Genomic DNA, 18,175 nt, shown 5'->3' with positions numbered 1-18,175 from the left:
AGTTGCATCTGCCGCTTGCTGCTGTTTGTATATTGCTGGGGGGGTTGGCGGGTAAGCGCTCTAATTTTTCTTGATTCATATCAGGTCCAACTTACTACATACTCAATCTATCATGCCACTTTTTTTCTGACCGTCTGAATAGAGTTTATTTAAAAACGAGAACGTTTTTAATATTCTTTCATGCAGGTGCGCAGCTGGTCAGCAGGATAACCCCCTATGCTGGAAGCATCAATGGCGGAACGAGACTGACGATAGAGGGTGAAGGTAGGCTATGAAAAAACAATGTGCTAAAATCTAAATCAACAGTTTTTATTTAGTAAACGAAAGTTATTGTCAGGGTAGGATCAAATATATAAAGTGCATTTTCACAGGCTATGTTGATTTAGCTGTAAATGGTGGTAGGCCTAATAGAAAATAATGTTGTGTGTTTTATAAAACTCGTACTGTCTAATACACAAGATTTGATGAATTTTCCTCAGGTTTTGCCAGTCAGTTCAGTTTAAATGCTGATGACCCAAACCTTGGCAACAGTGTGATTCTGGTGTCTCAGACAAGATCTATTCCCTGCAATGTCGAAACAATCAGTCACTCCAAACAGATCATGTGTTTTACAAGGTAAGAAATAACCCAGTTCAAAACATGTTCTCATATTTTTTTACTTTATAGTAGCTGAAATATGGGTACACAGCACACAAAAGTCACTCTCAATTTCTAAAAATAAAAAAGACTGGTTTTGTTGTCCAGGGTCACAAATAATTTTTTCACATTTGAATTCAATGAAAAAGCTAAATAATGTCAGCTATATTTCTCACACAAGTCAATGAATTGTCGTATTCAGACATCTGCCAGAAGATAACTATCACATACATGTCAGTGTGGATGGTGTGCCTATTCCTGCAAGTCAAATGTGTAATGGCGTCTGGTGGGGGTGGTGGTATAGCGACTGCAGGTTCCAGGTAAATGAGAAAGACTTCAGTGAAATGATTACTATCCAAAATACTCCTATTATTCTGAAACATTTCAACATACAAATACATGCTATGCTTTTTCAGAGTAGAATGTACAATACACCGACCAAAAAGAGTATTAGCCCACTGTCAGGTCTTCCAGGTAAGATTCTTGTTTTAGATGGTTTGTTTTTATAACTTTATTATGCGTAATTGGACCTTTATTGAAGTAATATAATAACTTTCTATAATATCAATGTATAGGGACTGTGGTTACAATGAGAGGAAGAATTATTACTGATGTGTATGGAAACAATATAGACAGAAGTTCCAATGGTCGCAATACAAGATTTGTGAGGTATTTAATGCACAATAAATACAAATGTTTGAATTCAACTATAACGATATGATATTAAAATATAGGTTTAATCCTTTAAGTCTCTTGATAATAGGTTTATCTGATTCCTCTTTTTTATTAGTTTTCTCAGGGCATACATGGGTGGCATGCCTTGTGAACTACTAAAACCCAATTCAGATGAAAAGTAAGCAAATGTAATTTACTGTAGCAATGAAAAGTCTAAAGTTTAATGTAAATTGCATAATTTCCCTTTAATTTTCAGGTATGGCCTGAAATTGGACTATGAAAGGGGTAGCTGGGGATACATGAGTTGCAAAATGACAGGAACTTATGTTGGCGAGAAATTTTTTATTATTCAAATAAAATATGGAATAAATAGTCATTTACATTTTTGTTGAATAATCTGTTGCTATCTTTGTCCTCAGGTCATCATAACCTAAGTTACATTCTGGATGGTGAATATGGGAGGTCAGAGAAATTTGATACTTTACAACAAAGTTATACTGAAGTTTCAATGTTGTTAAAAGTCATGACAAAACACATTTTCTTTAGGAGTCTACCAGACCAGAGGCTTTTCAGTGTTTCTGCATTAAACAAGCTTGCCATGTTCCAGACATATGCAGGTGCAGAACAACTTTTATTTTAATTAATACAAAATATAATTTTGTGGAAAATTAAATTTTTCTGAAAATCTTGACCTGTTGGTGATTCAATATGTGGTTCTCTTTCAGAGGTGACAGGAGTTTCTCCGTCTGAGGGCAGCGTGTTGGGCGGCACTTTACTCACCATTCACGGACGCTACTTTGATGAGACCGACCGGCCAGCTGTGGTTTTAGTAGGAGGTAAACGTTATCTGGCTGTGTTCAATGTACCTGTAAATACAGAGTTCAAAAGTCCACAATGGAAATCTCAGATTCAAAATCTAACCTGAACCTAGAAACAAACTATGTTTGAAATAAAAAAATTGAAGACACTATACTTAAAATTATATAGACATATTTTAGGTAAATAAAATAGTAAATTGAAATAATAAATTGAAAATGTTAGAATCCTTTGTACAAAAAGTCAGATTTGATTGTTTTCTCTAATGCACACAAGATGCTCTTTGAAACATTCTTAAATCATGCTAGGATAACATAGGTCATCGGTTTTAGGAACTGAAAAACTAGCCAGCCAGAGTGCATGCGGTGGTGTCAATTCACCTAAAGCCAAGGTATGGCAGACTCTGATGATGTCACCTAATCTTATTGTACCTCGACATGACGGTCAAACATATTTTTATTCATTCCTGACCCTATCATACATGCTGCTACTGCAGCAGCCATTCTCAAATATCATAAAGCACAACACGCTTTAAATAATGTATCATTGAAAGCATCATATAGGTAAAAAAAATAGAAGCAATTTGTCAAATTAACATGCATAACATCTGTGCAAAGCCAGTGCGATTAGCGCATATGTCATTCTCTTTTCTAAGCACCGTCCATCAAATCCATTCCACTTCAGCAATGCCTAATAAATTCAACTCCATTCCACATATTAGCTACAGCCTTGACTTTCATGTTGCTGCTTCTTCAAATTCTTCAAATTCAAAAAAGGCATTCAGAGTCCATATAAATTAAACTCCATATCGACACAGCAAGGTAAACAAAGTATTGTTGTACATTATACAATAATAATATTCTTATTATATTTATTCAAATTATTAAATGGATGCCAACTAATTGGGACAATAAAGACCTCCCTACTACCTCTAAAAAAGGGTGCTAAATAGCACTAAAAGTGGTGCTTACTTGTAATCATAGGGGAACCACTTTTAGTGCTATAGCACCATGTCTTGGTGCTTCAGTGGTTCTTCAGAGGGTCTTCAGTGGTTCTTTATGGATGACCGAGGAGCTATATAGCACCACTTCTGTATAAAGAACCTGTTCTTCAGCAGTTCTATAAAGCACATCAGTCATCCCAAGGGACCACTGAAGAACCTCTGAAGAACCACTGAAGCAGCAAGATAAGGTGCTTTATAGCACTTAAAGTGTTTCCCTATATGATTACAAGACAAGAACCACTTTTATAGCACCATTTTTTATTATTAAACACCTAGCCATTTTTTAAATCTTTTTTTTTCATTTTGTTGAAAATAAATGCCTGCATGAACTGATAATGTGAAAATTTTAAAAAGTGAGTTTGCAAAAGGCGGATTCGAACTTCAAAACTATTCAAAAGTCAAAACTACTTGTCGAGCATGCATCTTTCTCACTACACCACTGAAGCTGCCAAAAAAGCAATGTCGTTTTTACACTCTAAAAGTTATTCTGGGGGAAACATTTTTCATGCTGCCGACGCCCATGTTCCTGAAATAAATACTGAAATAAAATATTACTGTAAATTGACCTGACCAGACAGCCAAGGTATGGCAGCCGCCAGCCCCTGCCATACGCCCCAGAGTGCATGCTAAAACAAACAGGGACATGCCAAATACTGAGAAATTAAAAACGCATGTTACATTTTTGCAAATAAAAATGCATGTTACATTTTTGCAAATAAAATGTTCATTCAAATATGCTGATGGTTTCATTTTAAATAAAAAATGAAAATAAACAGCGTAGACCAATGTATTTAGTAATAAGGACCACATATATTTGATATAACTAATTTATGTTTTGCTTTTTCATTTTAGGTCACAAGTGTCAGATTCAGAATGTATCAGATGAGAAGATAGTCTGCATGACCCCTGGTTATAAAAGGACCAACATGACAGTGTTTCCAGGTGAGAATTAAAATCTAACCTCTGAATCGGGAGGATTCTGTCAAATGTCTCTACAGTATATCCTCATGCCACACTCCAATATTTGCTGTTTGTTGCTGACTTATTGCATAGAACTAAAAATTGTTTAATACAAGTTAGCTTGTGATTGTGATTTCTTAAACGCTGCAGCAAAATACCTGCAGTTTGCATTCCTTACCACATTCACAATGCTAAGTTAGATATTATTTTGAACAAATGAGTATGACATGAGTAAAAATATTTGAGCCAAATGAAACTTTAAATTAGTAGAAGGCTGCCACATTCATTTGATGACATTCATCAAACTAAAGATGTACTCTACATTAGGAGTGGGAACAGGAACTTGAAAGATTATAGGCCTTCTCTAAAGTGCATTAAAATGACAGCAGATGTTTTTGTTTACATGGCTTTACACTTCTCTTAAGTGATTAAATTGATTTTTAAGTAATTTCAAGGTTTATTTTTGACCTGATTCTGAGACTATAGTCTGATCAATATTACAGTAAAACCCTTAAAGCATTCATTTAAAGCCATTTTCTGTATGTGTATTTAAAAATATTTAATATCTATCCAACTGTTTTGAATACTTTTATGAAGACATTAATAACTTAATCTATATATATTGGATTCAGATGTGGATTATCTTGTTATCTTGTAATGCCATGTTGAATTGTGAGCCTTCTTCACTGAATTGTCCTTTGACTCACGTGTCAACTGCATCTCGCTGTATAATGTTACCTGAGGTACTATACAGTAAAAACCCACACTGCAGATATATTACTGACATTAAGCAGCGGTATGTTTTATGCATTTAAAGTGTAGTGTTAAGATCTCTCCTTCATTAGCCTCGGACATCTTGCTAAAAGATGCGATATCGCGATGCCATAGATGAACCTTTTTTTTCCTAAATGGTTCCATAAAGAACCTGTAACATTTGAAGAACCTTTCTGTTTCACAAAATGCGAAAAAAGGTTCTTCAGATCATAAAAAGGTAGGAAAGAAATGGTTCTTTAAAGAACTTCTGAGTGGTTCCTTTGGCATCGCGGTGGAGAACCTTTTAAGCACCTTCATTTTTAAGAGTTTAGCCAAAAATCAATTTGTATCGCAAGAAGTCGATTACAAGTCATTTGTCCAATTTTCAGTCTTTAGACTAAGGGGCTGTGTCCACCAAGGCGTTTCTGCCGGCGTACGGTATGGTTTTTTCAATTGTTTCCAATGGAAACGCTGCGTATTTTGAAAACGTGAGCAGCTGGCAGGTTTTTCCCACACTCAGCGCCAGCGTTCGACCGGGCGCCCAACGAGCTCAACTTGGGACAGAACGCTGGTCCTGCAGCGGGCGTTTTCAGCCGCGTAAAAGCGCCTCGGTGGACACAAGGGCTAATCCTCCTCACTGACCATAAGCATATACAGTATATTTAACATACAATCACTTCAAACACAAACTTTATTATCCTGGATATATAAAAATGATTAGTTTAGTTCAAACTGTTTGCAGGCAGCAGAGGATTACAAATGGAGATGTGGAATGACACTTATACAGACAATCTGGAGGACGTCCTGGACTACAATGCCAGCAGACCGGGTTATTCTGTACAGTGGGTGGATTCTCTGTCCTATGTGTGGCCCACTGCAATGAATGACTTTGTGGCTCGACTGCGTGGTTTCTTTGTTCCGACGGAGACAGACAACTACTACTTCCTAATCAATGGATACAGTTACAGTTATTGCCTGTTGTATTTCAGCAAGACAGGTGTTCCCCAGGATAAAGTATGTGAATCACTGCAAATAAATAAATGATTTCATAATTCAATTTCTAGTAGTATAAAAGTTATGATGACAAATGTCTTAAAACAATTGCTTACATTGGTAAATATACTTTTTTAATAGCCGATACCGATATTAAGACCTATATAACAACACAAATGCAATTAAAAGAGTAAATGAGAGAGATACAGAATTGGTGAAACGAAATGAAAGATTACTGTGTTTTACGTGCCTAGTCTTGAACACATGAAAAGGTCCACATATGACATTACATTAATCGTTGGCAGCTGAACATGGTTTAATATGAATGAAATATATAGCAATTTAAACTTATAATTAAAGGGGTGATAGGACGTGATTTCATGTTTTGCTTTTGATTTAGTGTGTTACATGACAGTTTGTGCATGTATAAGACGTCCAAAGTCTCAAAACTTAAAGTTTTTCACAAAATGATTTACACTAAAAGAGAAGTCTGATCCAGAATTCCCTAAATGGCCTCGATCAATCACGCCCGCACATTTCTACGTCAGTTTGTGTTAATGTTTGCATGACTCCGCCCAAATGTACATGCAAAGAAGAAGGCGTAGCTTCAGTTATTGCAGCCGTGGTTCTGCAGCCGCCATGTCACAGCGGAAGGCTCTCCTGATTTTGCCAAGTGGTTGATGTCCTTAGGGCAACATCATGTTGACCCTGGGAAAACATTTAAATCAACCAATCAGATCAGAAATAAATTTACAGTTTATTTTAAATTTAATCTTCCAACCAGGATTAGGTGCTTCTAGACCATTGTTTTTCGATCATCATTTCCCTCTGATTTTAGGGGTAAGTTATGGTTAGGGTTGGGGTTTGGTGTGGGTTTCGGTTTTATTTATAAAAATGGTGTCCTTAGGTCAACAGAATTTGTTGCACTGAGGACATCATCCACTTGGCAAAATCAGGTCGAGCCACAGCGGAAATGCATAAGACGCCACACGAATCCACTCCGAGTGGGTGGCGAGGTGAACTGATGATCGTTCAGGCATGAGAGTTGCCTGCTCTGGGCTTTCACACACTGTCTGGCCTCAGCTGTGCATGCATATGCGGTTTTGATCCACTCGTTTCAATTATCTGACAATTTTTAATCTGACACTGCTGTTATTAGCGTACTGTTTTTGCAACTGTTATGATGCAAAACGTCTTCAAGTGAGAGGAGAGATGAACTGACAATCTGTCTCATCCCGGAGGTATGCGTTTATGGTTAGCGGTGTAACATTTCCGCCACACGGAATCCAATGACAACACACTGCTCAACTGGCTAATCAGAGCACACTGCGCTTTCCAGAGCGATGAGTTTTGTCAAAATCGTCATGTTTTAGAAAGGCGGGGCATAGAGGAGCTGCAATAATGTATGGTAGCCTATGTGAAAAATACCTGTGAGTTTTTTCATCCCTAAAACGTATAACACATTGTATTGCACCAAGGTTATTAACGTTTTAAATCATGTCATATCACCCCTTTAATACTTACCATATACTTTTTGTATCTCATGCCCCTTAAATGACTGCTTTACATCTTGTCATTTTTATAAATGAAATGCTAATGTGTTGTATGGCAGCCAAACATTATCATATCGGTCAATATACCATTCAATCACTAATATATAATAGATTAATAATCAAATGCAATGTAACTTTGTCCAGGTTAGGATGGCACCGGTTTACTCCTATTACTCCCATTACTCCCAGGGATCAGAGGTTATGCGCTTAGAGAAGGGAAAATCGTAAGTGAATTTTCAAGCATTCAAATCACCAAAAAATCTGATAAAATTTAACTAAATAAAAAGGCAAAAAAAATTGTGTTTTTTGGATCAACTGTTATTGTTTTCTACTAGAGCACTTTCACTCTCGTAGTCATGTGATTTGGCTGTATATCAGCATGGCTGTGATTAGGCGCCACAGGCTATAACTCGCAAATATACAACGACTACAATATCACATGACTACAATAGCGATATTGTGTTTATACAACAGTTCAAACGGCACAAGTGTATAGATAAATTAGAAACGGAGTGTCTTTAAAACTCTTTTGTGGCAACTTTCTTCCGCCACATATTCAATGCCCAGCATGACGGTAAAACAAGCCTCCTTTACTAATTTTTTACAACTTTAGAGTTTATTCATGTGAATCAATAAGGTTATTAGTGAAAAATAACGAGGCAGGAAGTGTGCGTGTGTGTGTGTGTGTGTGTGTGTGTGTGAATGAAAGAGACAGAGTTTGTAAAGGGCAATTCACACAGAACAATTCTTCCATTCCCCTGCCCCACGTTTCTATTGTCTTGCAAGCGTTGCAAGCTTCTGTATACAGTAGCTTGACATGTTTACAGTTGACAAGAGTGATGAGGTTAACAAATAACTTTATTATAAGAAAAGAAAACACAAAACAAAAACCCACGATGGGGTAGAAAATTAAAGACAGGGATAACAAGGACATAGACTAACTATCAAATAAACTGACATGACACTAGAAAAGAACTAAACTACACACTTACTGGAACAGACAAGAACTGGACAGCGGGAGCATGAGCACGAGCACGAGCACGAGCACGAGCATGAAAAACTGTAATACATCTAATGACACGGGAAGACAAGGCATACACTGCACATACACAACGCACACGCAATACAAGCGCACAAGACAAAGAAACAAGAGGGTATATATAGGGAAGACAAACGAGGGATAATTACACGGGGCAGGTGTGGGACATTAAACACTCAGGGAAAGATCACAAGGAAACGAGAGGAATGGGGCCAATGACAAGACACTGGAGAGAACGTATATTATTGTCAAACGGACAACAATATGTTTCTCTCCACACATAAACAAAGACTTTGTCATGGCACTGCTACAGGGCCAAGGAAAACATGACTAAGGAAGCAGAGCCATGACACCTCGATTATATAATAATGTACTGCTGCTTTCAATGTGCTACAGGTACTACATTGAGGTTCTAGTGCAGGGATATTATTCAGTCGAAGTGGGCTTTTTCAAAGAGATCAGCCCGTTCACAGCCCAGCAGACAAGAGAAGCTGTTCAAGAGAAACAGCAGATAATCGCCATCTATGATATCTTTCCTGAGAAACAGGTAAAATTACAGCATTTACAAGTTCTAAGCAGTATTTAGATATTTAAAGTGGCACTGCACCTGCAAAAACTGTAAAGGAAAATCTCATATACAAAAGTGTTTTTTTATTCTCTGCTGTTATAGGTGGTTAGTTTCGAAGGATGGACACCAGTAAGCGCCACCCAAGAGGTGCAGACTATGAGAATCCGCAGTAACTGCTTTTCAATGGTCTTCTGTGACAACACATATTACATCCTGGCATATGGAAATCATAAAACAGGTGCATTGCTGTACCTCACTCATGAAATTGTAAAAATGTGTTGTTATTGTCATCATGTTTTTGATGCTTATCTTTGTTTTCTAAACGTGACAGGGCCGATTCCAGTCAGTGCATCAGCGCTGGAGTTGCAGAAAGCTCTGAATAATTTGTGGACAATAAAACCAGACACAGTTACAGTCAAGAAGGAGGAACTGAGCACAGAAGCACTTTACAATATCACATTCAACTCAAACAGAGGTGAACTAAACAGGGAAAACAATAAGAGGCTGAGTGATGTGTTAAAAACAATTCCTTAACTCATTCTTTTGAGAGCATCTGTATCAGATCTGTACCAAAGCAACAACAAAATATTTTTAACATTATATATTTTTTCCACTTATTATCTCAGGTGACTTTGAGAATCTTCAATATTTGACCATGGGGTCAGATGTGTACATCACAGTTACTGAAGTAATCAAAGGGAAGGCCAGTCTTGAGAATTTCACACTTCTGTGGGGCGGCGTCCCATCACCTCCTCTGACTTATAATGCATCTGAGACTGAGGTTTTTGATTTTGTGTTTGTGTTCATATTTACAATCTGATTAAATGTTAGGCTTTCTACATGTCTTTTGACACTTATGTTTTATGATTTAAGGTGCTGGAAGCAATAAATGTGATGATCTCAGCAAAATGTCCAGAACAGATTCCAACCACTGAGAACATGAATGTGAAGTATTTTCGAGATTATGAGCGTGGTAGAGCAGTAAGTACAGCTTGTATTGTGCCCGGGGAACACAAATAGATAAAAGACATGTATAAACTAAATGCATTGCAACTCGCTTTGGATAAAAGCGTCTGCCAAAATGCATAAACCTAAAATGTACATGTAAATTACAGTTGTGCACATACACCTTGCAGAACCTGGGAAATGACAGTGATTGTTCATCCTGAGCCGTTACACTGTCGTGCACACTTGCACAGTCTTTGGCTTTTTAGTAAATTCGCGTATTCGGCACCTGTTCATGCAGAAATGACTGTATAATGTTGAGATCCATCTGAGCAGAATCAAGAGACTCGTACAGAACTATTACAAAAGCTACAAACAGTCCCTGACTCAAGAAATCAGGTTTTGGTGATTGTTTGGACAGGGCGACCAGTGTAAATTGTTATTATTATAAATATCTTATTTTCTCATTTCATCAAAAGCTATAAAATATATATACATGTTTCCCAGGAACATAGACAAAATAATATAAATGTACAATTATCACAAACCATAAAAACTGTCATTGATTCCCCAAGTAACATCGTAGAGTAGAATCAAGTAGCCTATCTAAACTATTAATCAGGGTTATCTTTAGAAATTCAGTTTTTATTCTGTAAACATTCAATGTAAACATTTCTTATGTAAAACTAGTTCAGGGCGGAACTAAATTAAAAACAAACCTTTTTTTCTTCTTAAATTTTCAACATTTTCCAGATTCTTCAAGGTGTATGTCAACTTTTAAGCATCATTTTGGCCAAAGCATCAAAGTAATGTACCGCTTTTTCTCTGTCAACCAGTATTACGGATACCGGGTCTCTGATTCTGAAGCTTTCTGTGGCCGTTGGTCTCTAAGAAACCCATATTATATATTTCAATATTATGACACCCCATACAGCCCAGTGACACTACAGACATACAATAATGTAAGCATCATTAAACATCTCAATAATTCCTCTATCCTTTTTAAAAAACGATTTTCCTTAGTATGGAATTAAGTTCTCTAAGATAGAAATGGATTTATTTTTTCCAATGAAATGTCTGAAAACTGTTTTTTCATTGTAGCTCTGCTTAGCCTACAAAGGCCGTCTGGCGAATGAACTTGGAATGTATTTCAGTTACCAAAGCAGCGATGGTTATTACGAGCAGATGAACACACAAATCTCTGTGCAGTTTGACTCAACGGATGAGTATGTGAATCCTGTACACTTAAAGTCGTCATACATTCTTTGATGAGGGAATTGCCATCTGCTAAAAATACACTAAAACCACAACCAAATACATTTTTGTTATGTGCTAGCATTGTAGTATTGCTTTGATTATTTTTTTAGGTGGAAATACAAGTGTGTGGACCTACTGGATTCCATTTCGCAAAGCTTTATAGGCTCTGACTACAAACTGCTCTGGCTCAGTGTGGCTGGAGAGAGCGCTAACTCTGTGTACTACATAGATACTGTTCACATTGGACGGGCAGTAACTGCTTTGGATCCTTCTGGTATTTTACGTATATATTTTGGTGGTGTAAAATATGACTGTAAACATCAATGTATGTTGGTGTGAAAAACTAGCCATAGAGACAATGTCAGGAGTTATTTTGAAGTTATTAAGGTGGAGGGCTTATACAGTCATATTGTAATCCTGCATACACAACTTGATCAAGTGTTTCTCCACAGTTATAATGCAGAGAAGTCCACCTGCTCTTGGCAGCTCAGGACCTTTCTTTTCCAGTATTTATGTGCGCAAACAAGCAAGCGCTTCACAAATCAGTTATGAGATCACAGCAACGCCATACTACTGTGGCTTTGGCATCCCATTGCTTGAAATCAGCTTTTTGCAGGTTAGTTAATGGAATAGTTGAGCCAAACCAATTTGACTTTCTACTAACACAATAGAAAAGATGGTAATTCCATTTTTTTTTTACAAAATTACATTTCTACTACAATTCACTTATACATAATTAATTTAATGAAATTATTGAAACTCAATCCTGTGACAAATATAATTTTGCTATTTCCTACAGTCTGTGCATGGTTTTGCTGGGTGTTTATGGGTCCACATCTTTGTTGGTGTTGTAACAACATTCCTGACAGCCAATCAGATTTTAGAATTTGGTTTAGTGCTAGAACTGGGTTAGGGGCTTGTACACCATTCCTATCAACATATTATTTCCCTCTAGTTTAAACAGGAACATTATGAATACAGCTTAATTTCTTTAACAAGATTGTGATTTCAGGACCAACAAAATATTAACAACTAAATCCTTAATTAGCAAAATCAGGATGTACATTTGCAGTGACAAGGCTTAGGTATTGACAGTTGTGATTCCCAACATTATAAATTTAACTGCCAGCTGACAATGTCGCATTTGGCATTTGTCAGACCGGTGACTTAAGCCCGATTCACATTTCAAGTCACTCTTAAAGTGACCAGTTCCTTATTTAGGTTTTGATATTTAGGTAAGATGTCACACAATTTCAGTACTGTTGTTAATTTTTTTTAAATAAAGCATTTTAAAAATACAATATTTGTATTTTTATATGATTTAATAATATTTAGTTTATTTTCCTACTGCTTAATGTTGAGCTTTGCTTAAAAAAAACTATGTTTTGCAGGTAAGGGTGTTTCATGAAAGTGTCTTTATGTGGGTGTATAAAGGTGGTGGAGATCCGGTGATGGCGAAAACATGATTCTCTACAGAAGGGGGGCCCGGCAAAAAAAGTTTGGGAACCACTTATTTGGATAATGTACACACAGGATGTGTGCTGTGGATGATTGCATAACTGTCCCTACCACATTTTAACATACATTTTGTGTGCCAATGACAACATTCTCAAACTTAATTGTTTGATTTCTGTCTTGTAGAAAATGCCAAACAGCACAGAGGACCTAGTGATTCAACGTCAGGACAATGCCACAGTCACTATTAGCCGTGTTCACAAAGCCAGTCCACCTCTTACTGGAACCTTTGACATTGCAATTTTTGGTCGACGTGTTGAGGGTACAAATTTTATTATTGGAATAAGTTACCCCACAGAAATTTGTATAGTTTCACAACAGACTTTTGCTCTTTGCTTTGTTCCTGAAATTAAATAGTGGTCAACTAATTACATAATTGACACCTTTAGTAGATTAACCGGTAATTCATATTTTTGGTGTGGTGTTTGTACCTCAGGTCTGCCAGTAAACATCAGTGATGTAAACCTGCAGTACGCACTACAGGGGATCCCAGAGCTCGGCCAGCTGGAAGTGCAGAGATATGGAGATTGTAGAGGCTACACGTGGGACATCCACTGGCTCACCGTCCCAGGCAATCAGCCACTGTTAGAGGCAAGAAACAATAAACTGATGATAACACTAGCAAAATGACACCCCATGAAATCTGTCAAAAAACAGACGATATCTCTTTATTACATGTTAACCAGATTAATTCCTCTGCCGTGGTCGGCGTGAACCCTTCAGTGACCTCACATGAGATCGAGCAAGGAGGCATCTTTAAACACAGAATTACGGGAGACTTTCTGCGTATCCCTACAGATAAACCACAGGTGCATTTCCCACACACTACAGATTTTAACAACAATACTTGTTTGTTTCACATACATTAGCCACATGAATGTGTGGCCTGTGGCATCCCTAAACTGTTCTCACTCATGCCACCTGTTGTGCAGAATTCAATAGTGTAACATAATGTATCCTGAAAAGGCCTGTTAGAGAAGGTTGTATAACCCTGTCTGAATAGTGTTGTGGGACTTTTGCATGTCTGGAGGATTATGAATTAAGCAATGCATGAAAGGTTTATTTGTGTTACTCTTCATTTGTGTTACAGGTAAATTATTGTTTGTACTGTATGTGACTGTCCCTGTTAAATAAACAGTAGCCTACATTTGTATTTGTACAAAATGCAATTCTGGCATTATTTACTTACCCTTATGTTGTTCCAAATCCTTATGACCTACTTTCTTTATGTGAAAGACAAAATAAGTTTAACATAATGCTTAGGTTTTTCTTCTTATAATAAAAAGCAGATCATCATGGAGGGAATCCAAAGAAGTAGTGGGCTATTTTCGCGGCTACATTTAAAAACATTGCAAAAGACGCGAAATGTGAATGGTCCCTAGGCTGCAAGTCCAGAGGGGCAAAAACCGCAATGTACTTTTACACGTTGGTTAAAAATATAGCATTTCTTTGATGGACTTAACTTACTTATCAATGTCGCGGGCCAGGCGGACTGTCCATCAGAATTTTCCCTGTGAACACGAATTAAAGGAACAATACGGCATTTTTAGGAGGATCTATTGACAGAAATACAATATAATATATAAAACTATTTCTTCAGAGGTGTATAAAGACCTTACGTAATGAACCATTAAGTTTGTAATACCTTAGAATAAGCTATTTATATCTACATACAGAGCAGGCCTACATACATCGAATTCGCCGCCATGTTTTGTACAGCAGCCCTAAACGGACAAACAACTCTACAATGCGCGTTTCCTCTTCCTCTCCGCTGCGGTATCGTGGTGAAATGGATCGCGGGAAGATCTGTGATCCGTACGGATCGTGCTCTCCGAATGTTTATTCATCATTGAGTAAAAGAGTAAAACGCACTCTCGCTCGCTCTCCAGTCTCAGCTCCGGTCATGCGCGCGGGTCCTATTGAAAGGTCTGTAGGCAGCGTATTCACTTTGAACTGTGATCAAACTGACTGGAACTACCTGTGCATTAAACGGTATTAATGCATACCTTCCAGCCAATCAGAATCGAGTATTCAGACAGACCATGGTATAAATGCAAAAAGCATAAATCATTGGCTTAAATTAAAAAAAAAAAATTTTTTTTACTTTTTTAAATTTGACAATAAAACAAAATATTTTTGAAAACTTCTAAAGTGCTTTAAAGTGTTTACTGACAGTATGTGCATATTTATGTGCGTGTTATCTGTAAGGTGGAGGTTTTCATCAACGGCATCCCATCATGGTGTTCAGGTGATTGTAGTTTCACATGGAGTGAGTCTAAGACCCCAACAGTGACAGGAGTTTCTCCTACAGAAGGTGTAGTATTCATAAAGTTAGACACATAGTAAAAAGCTGTCATATTAATTTGTTTTGGTGTTTAGTGGTTCATGTTACTGGAATTGTAATTTAGGTTCCAGTGGTTCGGCAACTGTTCTTAACATTACCAGATCTGGATTTGATGGTGGCAATGTCACAGTAAAGACGGGTGAAGTGGAATGTTCTGTTCAAGAGGTCTCAAGTAAGTCAAAACCTATATAATTTCTTAGGAAGTCCAATGAAATTAAAATAAGTTTTAAAGCTTTTAGTCCAAGTCTGTTCACCTTTGAGAGCAAGTATATCAGGGGTGCCCAATCCTGCTCCTGGCGATCGACTGTCGGGCAGAGTTCAGCTCTAACCTTAATCAAATACACCTGAACCATGACGTCTTTAGGATCACACATGTCCACACCAGACATGAAAATAAAAAAAATAAAAACAATTGTTACTAATATAGAATCTAGTGTAGCTTGTCATGTATTGCTGTCACGTCTGGTGTGGGCAAAAACTTGAAATAACACGGAAAAGATAACTTCTAACGTGTTGCAACGCCACATCGTGTTAAAAAATGACAGGCAGGCAGTTGCATATCATAAGGGCTGGAGCTGAACCTTGCAGGACAGTCGATCGCCAGTGAAAGGACTGGGCACCTGGGAAATGCTAATGTATAAGATGCAAAGGGTGAAGTAAAGTTCATTAGGACTGGACCTTTTCTTGCACTATTTAAGAAGAAATCTGACTATATAATTTTTTGGTGTTTCAGGTACTTATATAACCTGCAAAGTTGGCCCAGCAAGTGCTGGCATCCAACCAGTGTCTCTGAGATTCTCTGGCCTGGGCAATGCCCGATATGACAATAGCGGGGGTTTTAACTTCACACACCAGTTAGGAGTGACCTCCATATACCCCACCACAGGAAGTACAGCAGGTACAGGACAACACTATGAAGAAACACTTGGCAACATCTTAAAGCCTTAACAAAAAAAAAGTTATTAATTTCTTTAGCATTAAGATTAATAAATATGCCATCTTTTGTGAACTGAGGGTTGGATGTGTCTTTTAGATACACAGTAAATGCTCAATTCAGGTTTATTTGCCCTATCTTACAACCAGATTTTCTACTAACAAGATCTTTCTGGCTTCATAGGAGGAGCGATTCTGACTGTGTTTGGTTATGGATTCAGTATTAATACAGCTGTCACCATTGGCACTCAGCCGTGTAATGTTACTGAAGCAGAATTTACTCAGTTGAAATGCAGAGTTCCTGCTGTAAGTGAAGAGGCTGATTTTCCCTTTTTCTTGATTTTCTTTGAGGGACTTTAAAACATTAAAACCTTATCAACGTGAATTAATATGAATCTTAGCAACATAACTTTTGTATTAAGTTCTATTTCAAAAAGTCCACTAGCAGAAGTCGACACTGCCAAGTGATGCAACAATGTAGACAGTGCGGCCAAATACAGTACCAAAAGTCTTACCAAAACACTTGAGTGAAATGTTTCTTATTATCTTATAGAGGTTTTAATCAGGTGTATGCAAATTGGTTTCAGAGATACTATTGTGCAAATAAAACTCTTTTTTATTAAAAACTAAAATAATATTTATTAAAATGTCTATGAAATAGACGACTTTAACTGAATAATGAAAAAGAGCAACCGTAAGAGCACAGAATAGATGGAAACATCTTTAATATTGTTTAAAAAGCATCTCAGGCTGAAACCTCAAGAGGCTGCTTGATAAAATGCTTAGAGAACATTTCTGCAAATTCTAGAAAAAAAGGCGACTACACTGAAGATATAAAAAATATAAGTTAAATTGTTTGGTTTAGATCTTTTTAGTCACAACATAATTCTCATAGTTCCCTTTGTGTTGTTTCACAGTTTTGATGAGCTTACTTTTTTAAAATGTGGAAAAAATATGAATAAGTAAGTGACTAAGTGTTCAAAAACACCTAAAGGGATAGTTCAAAGTTGAAAGAAAATTCTGTTAGACTGTAAGACTTTCGTTCATTTTAGGAACACAAATGAACTATCCTTTTTATTCCTTCTTAGTGAACTTACCCTTAATGCAGGGGTTTTCGAACTGGTACAGTACAAATACATTAGAATTAAAAATGTCTCTTCGGGTTTATCTAACATAACTCATCTAACATTACTTTATAGACAATTATTTGAGTTCGGAAACAACATGATTTCTTTATAACACCACACTACAGTATTTATCAATATAATTTAATTTCTTTATTCATAAATATACATATCAACCGAAATGTATTTCAGGAAGGGGGTCCCTCAAAAAAGGTTCATATCAGGGGATCATTGGCATCAGTTTGAAAATGTTCTGGAATTGCTGTTTTACATTTCTATGAAATGTATAAGTTAACAGATATTCAGGTGTACAATGTTGTAGTCCATTAAACATTTATAGATCTTGTGTGTGACATGTCAATCAGGGGTCAGCAGGTCAACAGACTGTAACAGTGACCATGGGAGAGATGTCAGCAACATCAGATGAATCCTTCACATACAACAACATTCTAATGGCCACCATCACTGCTGTCAGCCCCCACACTACAACAGTATTCGGTAAGATTTATTTTTTATTTTTTGCTTTAATGAATCCTAAATCATTTTATAATTTGTCATTCTCTTCAAACAGAGTGCTTCACACTAAAGAGATACAAGCATATTAAATTTTTATTTCATTTTGGGGGACATCATTTTCCATTCTCCCATTAAACTTTCTAAAATAAGGCTTTCCAAAAACAAACGTTTTCTCTGCAAAAATACTCATGCAGTGGTATCAGGATTAAGCCCATGAATTGTCTTACATTTTACAAGCTGTCACACACATTGACTGTGTTCCAAACTGAAAATTTGCTGTGTTCCGATACTCTCACGCTATCTCTTAAAATAGAGCTGGCATCATTGTATTTACAAGAATGCTAAAAGGTAAACAAGGATCACTCATCTTTCAAACTAATTAATACAGCAATTACCCTACTGTCAACAGACCTCGGTCTGGTTTCAGTGGTTACCCCGGTAGGTGTAGGACTCAAGAAGGTGAATTGGTTTAAAGTGAAATTGGTTTCAACGCCGTGGTAACTTACACAACATGGCTAACTTGCTCCGGAGAAGGTTTTATTATG

General features: G+C 36.9%; 1 protein-coding gene across 1 annotated transcript in view; it reads left to right on the top strand.

The window, feature by feature from the left end:
* The window catches only part of LOC130567175 (fibrocystin-L-like), a 40,008-nt gene that overhangs the window by 631 nt on the left and 21,202 nt on the right, over positions 1 to 18,175 (top strand). Inside the window, exons 2-32 of the mRNA XM_057355120.1 lie at positions 1 to 51; positions 187 to 264; positions 480 to 615; positions 839 to 956; positions 1,053 to 1,110; positions 1,212 to 1,305; positions 1,427 to 1,489; positions 1,568 to 1,641; positions 1,731 to 1,773; positions 1,858 to 1,928; positions 2,037 to 2,147; positions 3,983 to 4,072; positions 5,586 to 5,857; positions 7,534 to 7,613; positions 8,825 to 8,975; positions 9,099 to 9,234; positions 9,328 to 9,471; positions 9,623 to 9,777; positions 9,870 to 9,977; positions 10,778 to 10,903; positions 11,043 to 11,167; positions 11,309 to 11,472; positions 11,651 to 11,814; positions 12,840 to 12,975; positions 13,150 to 13,304; positions 13,400 to 13,522; positions 14,922 to 15,027; positions 15,122 to 15,229; positions 15,791 to 15,955; positions 16,175 to 16,296; positions 17,480 to 17,612. The exon at positions 1 to 51 is cut by the window's left edge and continues 86 nt beyond it. Of these exons, the coding sequence (XP_057211103.1) occupies positions 1 to 51; positions 187 to 264; positions 480 to 615; positions 839 to 956; positions 1,053 to 1,110; positions 1,212 to 1,305; positions 1,427 to 1,489; positions 1,568 to 1,641; positions 1,731 to 1,773; positions 1,858 to 1,928; positions 2,037 to 2,147; positions 3,983 to 4,072; positions 5,586 to 5,857; positions 7,534 to 7,613; positions 8,825 to 8,975; positions 9,099 to 9,234; positions 9,328 to 9,471; positions 9,623 to 9,777; positions 9,870 to 9,977; positions 10,778 to 10,903; positions 11,043 to 11,167; positions 11,309 to 11,472; positions 11,651 to 11,814; positions 12,840 to 12,975; positions 13,150 to 13,304; positions 13,400 to 13,522; positions 14,922 to 15,027; positions 15,122 to 15,229; positions 15,791 to 15,955; positions 16,175 to 16,296; positions 17,480 to 17,612 (3,660 nt within the window). The remainder of the gene's footprint in view (positions 52 to 186; positions 265 to 479; positions 616 to 838; positions 957 to 1,052; positions 1,111 to 1,211; positions 1,306 to 1,426; positions 1,490 to 1,567; positions 1,642 to 1,730; positions 1,774 to 1,857; positions 1,929 to 2,036; positions 2,148 to 3,982; positions 4,073 to 5,585; positions 5,858 to 7,533; positions 7,614 to 8,824; positions 8,976 to 9,098; positions 9,235 to 9,327; positions 9,472 to 9,622; positions 9,778 to 9,869; positions 9,978 to 10,777; positions 10,904 to 11,042; positions 11,168 to 11,308; positions 11,473 to 11,650; positions 11,815 to 12,839; positions 12,976 to 13,149; positions 13,305 to 13,399; positions 13,523 to 14,921; positions 15,028 to 15,121; positions 15,230 to 15,790; positions 15,956 to 16,174; positions 16,297 to 17,479; positions 17,613 to 18,175) is intronic.

The sequence above is a fragment of the Triplophysa rosa genome, linkage group LG16, assembly GCF_024868665.1.
Source record: "Triplophysa rosa linkage group LG16, Trosa_1v2, whole genome shotgun sequence".
Classification (NCBI taxonomy): domain Eukaryota; kingdom Metazoa; phylum Chordata; class Actinopteri; order Cypriniformes; family Nemacheilidae; genus Triplophysa; species Triplophysa rosa.
The sequence above is the reverse complement of the archived record's forward strand: the minus strand, read 5'-3'. Positions and strand labels throughout refer to the sequence as shown.